At 34.2% G+C, this 10,681-nt stretch overlaps 1 protein-coding gene across 1 annotated transcript; it reads left to right on the top strand.

Annotated features, from left to right (window-relative positions):
* Positions 1–1,927: 1,927 nt before the first annotated feature.
* Positions 1,928–4,514, top strand: LOC112511621 (putative receptor-like protein kinase At1g80870). Its single transcript, XM_025117317.1, has one exon. It carries the CDS (start codon positions 1,928–1,930, stop codon positions 3,947–3,949), a length of 2,022 nt encoding a protein of 673 aa, XP_024973085.1. The 3' UTR covers positions 3,950–4,514.
* The last annotated feature ends 6,167 nt before the right edge of the window (positions 4,515–10,681 follow it).

Genomic DNA, 10,681 nt, shown 5'->3' with positions numbered 1-10,681 from the left:
TTATAATTAAATAATTTATATATATGCATAGGAATGGGCCCTGGATGGGGAAGAGATCTGAATCCCCATCCTTGTTCCCGATTCCACTCTCCATCCCCCCTTCCTTACCAGAGAGTATAATCATATCCTTATCCCCGTCTTCGACAAAGGAATTGGGGATTTTCCCCCCCTTAATATAAGATATTTTAAATCTAATGTGTTAAACACTACATTAATTCGATCGATAATGGTTCATGTTTAAATCTCACATATTTTCAAAATTTGCTTTTATACAGTGTCAAAATTTCAAATGTGAACAAAATCATAACATCGTACGTAGATGTAGGGGTGTTCATGTGAACCGCAAAACCGCACAAACCGCCCACATCACATTGCACTGCTAAGCGCAGTTTAGAACTTTTGTGATACGATTTGCTGTTTGAATTTATACCAAACCGCTATATGCGTTGCGGTTTGCGGTTTTGAGTTATCAAACCGTGATTCAAACCACATCGCATCATATTTACAAGTGGTTTATTGAACTTATTCGAGCAATATTTATTAATTCAGATACAATTTAAAAACTGGGAAAAAAAATGTTAGCAATTAACAATTAATATAAGACAACACAAATTACAAAATAAAAATCAACTTGACTGTCATTCACTTATGTAAATATTAAAATTTATTTTTCAAGAACATTTAAAATATGTAATATTATTACTTAATTTCAGGGAGGTTCAAAAGATAATAATAAAAAAAATAAGAAAAATGTGAAAGCAGTCAAATCAAGTGTAGAATCATATGGATTTTGCATTAACAGGAACGCAAGGGTGTGATAGCAACATGGCCTGCAACCTCAAATCTCAGCTAAAGTCGCGTGTAATGCGTCATAAAGCGTTACAATGCAAGTCAAGCCTTAGAATGTAGCCACATAGATTAATATAGCGACAAATCCAAACTTTAACGCCATAACGAGTTATTTAGAACCATGACTAGAACACTAAAAAAATTAACAATCAATAAAGTTGACATCTATAAATCAAATATTAAGTCTTTATAATTTTATAATAATAATATTTAAGTTTTTATAGAAACATATATTCTTTTGTTATTATAATTATATTAACGATGTTTTTTATTGTGTGGTTGGAATTCATTTTCTTAGGAACCGTTTGACAGTTGCTGAATGATTTAATGCAGAATGATTAAGAGCCTCTTATGATATACTGCAAAATGAAATATAGTTGTTTGATTATTATTTAGAATGAAATTAGGGCGCTGAATGGTTAAGAAAGATCCAAAATATAAAATCATTCAGAGGATTTTAGAACCATTAAGAGGCAAAAATTTTTTGCCAAATAAGATTCACATCTTAATGCTTCAAATGATGTATGTTAATGGAACTATTAAGAGGTAAATAAAATCATTTTGTGTTTCTAATGTTTTATTTTTAATAGTTTGGTCGGAGGTTACAACAATAAATTACAAACTATAGGGACTAAAACCGTAATTTGAACAAACCACAGGGAATAAAAACATAATAAAACGAAATCAATTCATTCCAAACTGGAATACTGGTCCTGCACTCCACCTGTAACCGTGTTCCCTCCATTTTTCCTTCGTCTCTCCCCAAAAAGTCGTTCTCCTTACCTGCAAATTCTTTCTCTTTAGTCAAAAGCTATACTGCCCCATGGGTCCCTTCTTAATCTCCCCACCATTTCTCAAATCAAACAATCCTTCATCATTAACATCAGATTTCCTTCAAAAATCAACCCCATTTTTGTATGATTATCCAACTGTAAAGCTATAAACGACTCTCGGATACTGCGTCAAGCTCCTCCCATGGCGGATGAATGCAACTACAAGTATAAACCCTAGAATCCGCCATTTTTCACTATATATGTTCTTTGTTTTTTTTGTAGGTGATCGAGAAAATTAGCACACAATGCCTTCTAGACAACAACCTTCTTCTTTCCCTAATCAACAGACCACAAAACATAGGGCTACTTTCATCTTTCTCGTAATCACCATTTTTTCGTCTCTTGTTATAGTTATTGGAGTTGTTTACTTGCTTTATTACCTTTGGTATTCGTTGATTCGTCGTTCTCGTACTAGTCCGCTTGATTCATGTCTTTTGAAACTCCGTCGTTACAGCTATAAAGAGCTTAACTCCGCCACTAATGGCTTCTCCGACGATAATTACATCGGAAAAGGCGGTTCCGGTACTGTGTACCGTGGTATACTCAGAAATGGAAAACTCGTTGCGGTGAAGCTGCTTGATTCGGAATCCATGGATGCCGATCGGGAATTCCAGAACGAGCTTCGGATACTCGGCGGATTGGAATCGCAATTCGTTGTTTCGTTGTTAGGATATTGTGTAGATAAGAGGAAACGATTGGTTGTTTATGAGTATATGCCGAATCGGAGCTTACAAGAATCGCTTTTCTCTGAACGTAGCTTGAATTGGGACAGGAGATTCGAGATCATTCTAGATGTTTCTAGAGCACTCGAGTTCCTCCACCGTGAATGTGATCCGCCGGTGATTCACGGCGACGTAAAACCTAGCAACGTTTTACTGGATACAGAGTTCCGAGCAAAGCTTTCCGATTTCGGATTATCGAGATTGAAGATCGAGCCTGAATTCGGTGTTGATTTGTTCAGTCAGGATCTGTCTGGAACTTTAGCCGGTACCGGCGCCGGCGCCGGCGAGTCTCCAGCGATTGGAACTCCAGTCGATAATGAGGTAGATTTCTCTCTCGCTCTACAAGCTTCCTCATCTTCTACACCGATCAATAGTAAGGTTGTTTGTAATCGTCTGAAAGGGTTAGGGTTTATGAACGATAAAGGAAAGGAGCTTTCGATCGGTAATAACGAACACGGCTCCGGCGCCGGCAATGATTGGATTAACAATAAATTTACGAATTATGATGATGATTTAGGTCTTACCGTTGATAATAATCACAGTAGAGAATCGAATTTGAATCCTTCTGATCATTGTGACGATGAACACAAAACTGGTAAGAAACAATGGGGGAAAGATTGGTGGTGGAAGCAAGACGGCAGCGGCGAGCTTTGTAGCAAAGATTACGTCAGAGAATGGATCGGAAGTCAAATCTGCCCGCCGGCGAATCCAGATTGGGACGACGATAAGAACTCTGAGAAACCTGATTTGGATCATTCAACGAGATTGAACAAATTCAAGGATTCGCACGATAATAAAGCATTCGAGCACGAAGAACCAAGGGGGTGGCGGCCACCGTGCAGTGAAAAACGTCATCGGAAAATGCAGGAATGGTGGAAGGAAGAACATCTTGATGAACTCAGCAAGAAGAAGGTCGAAAAGAAGATCAAACGACGGTTCAAACTCTCGATCTTCCGAAGAAAAAGAAAACCAACGGGTCGTGATCTCGAGAACGGATTTGATCCGAACAAAGAGTTCAGTTTCCGGAAGAATTCGAAGAACAACGAGATGTGGAGTGGAGACGTTTTCAGTCGAGAATTGAGCAGTACGACGAGCATGAGGGGGACACTATGTTACGTCGCACCAGAATACGGTGGCTGCGGATTCTTGATTGAGAAAGCTGATATCTATAGTTTCGGCGTTTTGATTCTCGTGATTGTTTCGGGCCGAAGACCGTTACACGTTCTTGCTTCCCCGATGAAGCTCGAGAAGGCAAACTTGATAAGTTGGTGTCGGCAATTAGCTCAAGGAGGCGATTTGTTAGAATTGGTCGATGAAAAATTGAAAAACGACTACAATAAGGCGCAAGCAAGCTTGTGTGTTAATTTGGCGCTCGCTTGTTTACAAAAGATGCCGGAGTTGAGGCCCGATATCGCGGATATTGTAAAAATCTTGAAAGGAGAAATCGATCTCCCGGTTCTCCCATACGAGTTTTCCCCGTCCCCACCTTCGAAATTGGTCGGGAGATCAAGATCGAGGAGGAAGAACAAGAACAATGCCGATTGAAGGACAATACAACGTAGCATTTTGACAGTTCGAGTCTTCCGAGGGCCATTGGAAATTTTTCAGACTGTTATCTTTAAAAACTTATAGGATTAGTCAATGCGCGTGCAATCTGGCTCTGATACCTATGGTTAGCAGAAAAATAGGACTCGATGATGTGCATTTTGGAGTTTGTTCAAATGGTTGAGAATTTTTTATGTTAACTGTGGGTGTCCAGGTCAGCTTCTGTGCACCTCGACTAATCCTGGGGCCTAGAGAACAGTTAGGAAAATCTTTAACATCCTTGCAGTGGCGTCTGAAGAGAATTCTTAGAGGTATTAACTTTATTGTCAGTTGAGCTAACCCCACAAGATTAAATGATTGAGAATTTGTTACGATAAGTTAAAGATCATCAGTTTGAATTTCGTGCACGTTTTTATCTGATGAATTACCAAAAATACGTTATTAAATTAGTAACAAAAGATGGGGTATACGCAAACAACTTCGTTTTTGGAATCGATCACGATGTGTGATATTGTCGTATTTGTATATATGTTTGTAGAGTATGCGTATTTTGATCGATTTATAAGCTTTGTTTTTCTTTTTTCTCTTTATGTGTTCGAAATTAAATTATGTGATCATTCATTCTTTCGTATTTACTTTTGTTTTTGTGATCGCATATACAAAGGGATCCAAAGGTTGAATGACATTCTTAAAAAATAAAATAAAGGGGTGGTTTGTTTACCTTTTAGAAGTTCCATTAAGAGACATCATTTAAATCGTTAAAAGGTGGATTTTGTTTAGCAAAAAAAAGTTTGTCTCTTAATGATTCTAAAATCCTCTGACTGATTTTGTATCATCGACCTACCTTAACCATTCAGCGCCCTAATTCTATTATAAACAATTACCAAACAATTATATTTCATTTTGTACTATATCGTGAGAGCCTATTAATTATCATGACCACTTAATCGTTCTGCACTAAATCATTCAATAACTTTCTAACAAGTTTAAGAATGTTATTTTTATATATACATTTTTTTTATTATTTTTAAAACTTGTTAGAAGATTATTTTGTTGATAACATTTTCATTTAAAAAGCTATCAAGCAAAATAATCCATATGTATTCATGTGCATAACTTAATTAAATTTATGACTTTTTACAAAGTTTATTATTATTTTTCTTAATAAATCAGAAGGTCATAAGTGTAAATAGGTCCACATCTATACTGTATTATAAAATATTTAAGAAAAAATTCTTAAAAATTATTTTTTTTATGAATCAATTACTATTTATTGATATATATTACTTAAAATTTAAGATTATAAATAAATAATACATGAATACAACTTTTTAAAGCTATATTTTTGAATTCATATAACTAATTGAAAAATCAAATACATAATAAACATCTCATTATAAAAAAAAATCTAAAATATAATTAGGATGCTTATTGAATTCTAACAAAATACTTAATTATCATTAAACCTAAAATAATTACATTCTTATTAAACATTAATTAAATTATAATAAAAATTAAATTAAACAAATTATATAAAAAAATAGTAACTTTTAAATCGTTAATTTATACTAAAATCAATATATATTTTCAAATAATAATAGTCTTCAAATGATAAAAAAATATATCTCGTTGTATTGTACGAATAAACTTCTGATATATATATATATATATATATATATATATATATATATATATATATTAAAATGCATTGAGTTTGGACAATGGCTTATAATTAATTAGGTTGATTTACTAAAATTATTTTGAATTTTATAAATAATTATTTTAAATAAAATAATACAAATATTATTTACAAAATTTTAAATATATTTTTTAAATTTATTAATTTTATTAATAATAATTCGACACGTCACATAAAGTAACCAAAATTCATCATAAATCAACATCAAAAAAAGAAAATGGAAGTAAGAGTGAGCAACTTGTCTTTTAGTTTTGTTTTTCTTGTAAGGCGTAAAAGGAATTCCTGCCACTTACTTATACATGCTTTCTTTTGGGCTTCCATATAAAACAATATAATAATACTGATTTGTTATATCCAATTTTTACCAAATAAACGTTTACCACAACATCTTACGTTAACCGTATAAGATATTATCTTCTTTGTCTATATACACGGATTCACGGTTTAAAATATGTGATAGCAGATATATCTAGTTTCTTATAATGCAACTTTCGTTCTCTTCCACAACCGATATGGGATCTTACACTTATCGACAAGAGTCAATACTTTCACTTAGCTTACACGGTAAGATTTTAGCCTATTAAAACAACATTATATGCAACATTTTTTTTCTTCAGTAAGCGATTACCGGATAAGAGTCATTACTCTCATTTATCGACCAAAGAAACTGAAAAAGTCCCTCGAAATCGACCAAAACCTTAAAAAATCCCTTGAAACGGTGGAATTTGGCTAAAAACACATAGGATGAATTTGCAGGTCTTTCATCCACCTTAAAGGTGCAACTGCTCGATAAAATTACTGGGTCCGCCACGGTGTAATGCATGGACTATCAAATTTTTATTTTTTTTTCTTATAAGCATTATGATGCAATTGATTATAAATGCAATGCTACTTATTACGGTTTGAGACATGCAGTTTTGTTTAAGGTTTGAAAAAAAACCTAAACCATGTATGTTCTTTGGTTTGTGGTTTTTTGACTCTAAATCAATTCGGTTTTAAAAAAACAGGGACCACCGGTTCTAACATGGTTCAGAAGCGGGTAACATGTTTTTCGTACATACGTACCTTTGATGGAAAGTTGCATGATTTACGTACTCGTATAATATTATCATATGTGACAACTTTGATCAATTTATTTAAAACTTTTTCGATTTAGATTATATTCTGTATTTTGATTGAACGAGTGAGTAAAATGGAAAATGGCTCAAGAAAAACATGTTGAATGAGTTAAAATAGTTCAAACTGTATTAAATTTTTTTTTTTCTGTTAACTGTGAGTGGTGGGTCTAGCTTATGCATACCTCGACTAATCCCAAGGGTCCTAGAGAACAGCCAGAAAGACCCTTAGTGACTTTGCAGTACTCGAACATGTGATCTCTGAGGAGAATCCGTAAAGGCCCAAGACTTGTTGCTAGATGAGCTAACATCAGGAGATTTTTATTCAAATATTTACAACCATAAAGAAGAGTTATTGTACAAAAACATTGATTCTTATCTTTATTATTGTGTTAAATATTAATTTTTTAAAATTATGTATCTGGTTTTTACTTATATGTCGACACTGAAAAAGTGCATGAGACCCACAAAAAGGAGGTTACTGTTAGTGACTACCATAGTGATATTTTATGGAGGTTTCTATGGTTCGTTTAGTTTGTCGGGATATTTTTGAAAGATTTAAGGGGCTGTTTACTAAACGTTTACCCGGAATAAGCGTTTACTAGGTCACATTACCTTACTTGATGAATATGGTAAGGATCAAGAATCTTACTCGATGCGAGGGAGACAAGGACTGAGAGTCTTACCTGGTAAGTGAAGGTGACGACTCTTACCATGGTAATGAAACATCGGATTTGAATGGATCTGCCATCAGACCCCACCAAATTGTGCAAATCTAACGACCTCTTAGTTTACTGTAAGGGTGTTCAAAAAAACCGTTGGACCGTTCAAACTGGTTGAACCAAGTCGAAGTTAGACTGTTTTTAGCGGTGTGAGTTGTCCAGTCTGCATTTTGAATGTTTTTTAGTGTTTGCACTGAACCGACGGCCAAAACATACGTGTATACTTACATTTATGTTTCATGTTATAGGCTCAAATTTTATGCCACAATTAAGAAAAAGTCCAACAAAGACATTAAGTTTCTAGTTTTCACTTTTCCATCGTCCGCGTTCCCTAAATCTGCAAAATTCTGAAATGCGTCAAAATTCAATTCTAAAATTCCAAATCGTCATTCGACGTACTCAATATTTGTCCAAACTTCCAACTATTGTTGGTGGACTTGTTTAACTTTTTCTAAATTTGCTCATTTTTTTAAAAATTCTTTTTGAAGATAAATGTTGCTTTTATAATTCTGTAATATTACTTTTTAGACAACGCTATATTGGTAGAAATTTCATCATATAGAGATACATGGTATTTTTTTAGTTTAAAACCCATAATAGATCCAAACCGCCTAAACCAAATGACAGGTCTAATTTGACCATTTGGTCCCTTCCTTTCAAGACGCTCGATTTGGATAATTTTCCAAACTGCCATTACGTTTAGTTCGCGGTTTGAGGGGCTTAACCGTCCAAAACCGAACCACGAACACCCCTAATTTATCGAGTTGACAACAACGTGCCAAGAAAAAATGAACAAAAAATTTGAATTTTTTCGGTCTTAAAAACTTTCTTGTTAAAAATACCTTATCGTAAATATCAAAATAAGACTTAAATTGCTTAAAATATAAATAAAAAACAAGTTAACACATGATTGTACGTCGAACAGATTGTGACACCGTTCGAGGTATTTCTGGATCTTAGCACCAAAAAGTATGTCTGTACAAATGATCTGTGATTCGGAGTTGTTGACCCGTCATTTTCCTGTCAAGTAAAGAAGCATCCCCCTCTTCACCGCATTTATTTATAATAAAATTAATTCTTAATCATACCAACCAAACAACCCAACCAACCCACGAGAGTCAACGAGATTCCTCTTAATCAACTCTTGAAAACGATGACAAATATTTAAAGAGTAGGCCGTGGTCGGAAGGAACGGACCGGTCGATGTGGGCTTAAAAGTCAAAAACAATTAGAAATTAGGGATATGTTGGTGGACCGGGCCCTACACGAGTGGACCGGGTCTACACCACAAAACTCGTCTTCAAAATGACTTGTTTTTCTTTCTCTTTTCTTATTTTTATATTTTGGTTTAATGTGAATACGGAAAAAACTCGAGATTCTAAATTATATGAGATTTATAGGGTCAAATCTGAAGTCTTTAAGAGTTACAACGGGACCATGACATTTTTTAAGGCATTATTTATGATGGCAAAAATGTGTATTATATGTGTGTATGTGTGTATATATATATATATATATATATATATGGTTGGGTTCACGTGAGACCAAGGGTTTTTTCGTGAGACTCATAAGACCAATTTATGTTCATTGATCAACTTTATAAGCTAATGATCTAATGGTCAAGGTTGTACAATGACAATTTTGTGATTATTGAGAAATCTCGTGACTTTTATGAATGTTCAGATTGTAGATCTAATCCAATGATTGAGAATTAGTCTTACGAGTCTCACGAAAAACCCTTGGTCTCACATTATCTCAAGTATATATATATATAGACTTGGGATCATGTGAGACCAGCATGTTTTCGTGAGACCTGTGAGACCAACATTTTACACTTGAAACTTCACAACAAAATGCTGTGAAGGTGACTTTTTAAAACCTTCACAGTGTTTTTGCTGTGAAGGTTCGACTTTTTTAAACCTTCACAGTGTTTTTGCTGTGCAGGTTACGTGTAAAAATGTGGTCTCACGGGTCTCACGAAAACAGGCTGGTCTCATGTGAACCCAACCCTATATATATATATATATATATATATATATATATGTGTGTGTGTGTGTGTGTGTGTGTGTATGTATGTGTGAGGGGAAGGATCGTGTGAGAATGAGAGTTAATGTGAGAAACATAAGAATGATCTGGAGCCTTGATCATCTTTAAACTCAAACTCACCCATGAATCGCGCTTGATACGATGATTGATCCGGTGCATCTCATCGTAATGTGCATCAAATGGTGGAGATCCATTCTTATGTTTCTCACCTTAACTCTCTTTTTCACCAAAACCCTACCTTTTGTGTGTGTGTATACATATACGTATATGTTTTTTTTTATATATTACTCAATGGTGATAAACAATTTAAATTAGGTTATATACATAAAAGTAAAAAAAAAAAGTAAGACGTTAAAAAGATAAGATAAAAAACCAGATATTGACTAAACGATCAGGCATACCATATTAAGCCATGGCATCTCACAAGTTTAAAGTGGTGTGAGATATGAGTTTTAAGACGAGAACACTCTCAGTAATCAAACTTTATTTTTTTTTCTCTTGACTATAATTTTATTTACTGTTTGTTGTATATCAGCTATTTGATAGAAAGAAAAACCAGTGTTTTATGTTGGTATTGTCTAAATTAATAACCGAAGATAATACAGTAATAACTCAATGAGGCAATGAGTATATATAATGTATAAATATAATCAACCTTCAATGAGGCAATGAGTATATATAAATTGATTTGATTGTTCATGGAAAACTTTTGTTGAAACAACGCCGTAATAATATCACACGCCTAAATAGAAATCCATGGAAATTAAATATCGATGGACGGAAATGTTGCAATTGGAATGAGTGTTCGAGAGTGAAACGTATTGCCCCACATATGTCGAAAAAATGAAATGAAGTGGGAGTTTTATAGATGGTTTGGTAGTCTTAAATCACGTGGGAAGTGGCGTGACGGTGGTCTTACGAGTTACGGTGAGGCATGACGTTTTTTTAGGTGTGGCTTAAGTGTCAAGGCGGAAAATCTGTCTGTCTATATATATATATAGACTTGGGATCATGTGAGATAGTTTGTTTTCATGAGACCCGTAAGACTATTTTTTTACACTTCAAACTTCACAACAAAACATTATAAAGGTAACCTTCACAGTGTAAAAAAGTGGTCTCACTGGTCTCATGAAAACAGAGTGTTCTCACG

The sequence above is a fragment of the Cynara cardunculus genome (genome assembly GCF_001531365.2).
Source record: "Cynara cardunculus var. scolymus isolate 2C chromosome LG 4, CcrdV1, whole genome shotgun sequence".
NCBI classification, from domain to species: Eukaryota; Viridiplantae; Streptophyta; class Magnoliopsida; order Asterales; family Asteraceae; genus Cynara; species Cynara cardunculus.
Note: the sequence above shows the minus strand (reverse complement) of the source record. Positions and strands in the feature narration are given on the sequence as shown.

Bases quoted from the DNA above. Each gene is read 5' to 3' on its own strand.
- LOC112511621 (XM_025117317.1), top strand. From the start codon at position 1,928: ATGCCTTCTAGACAACAACCTTCTTCTTTCCCTAATCAACAGACCACA.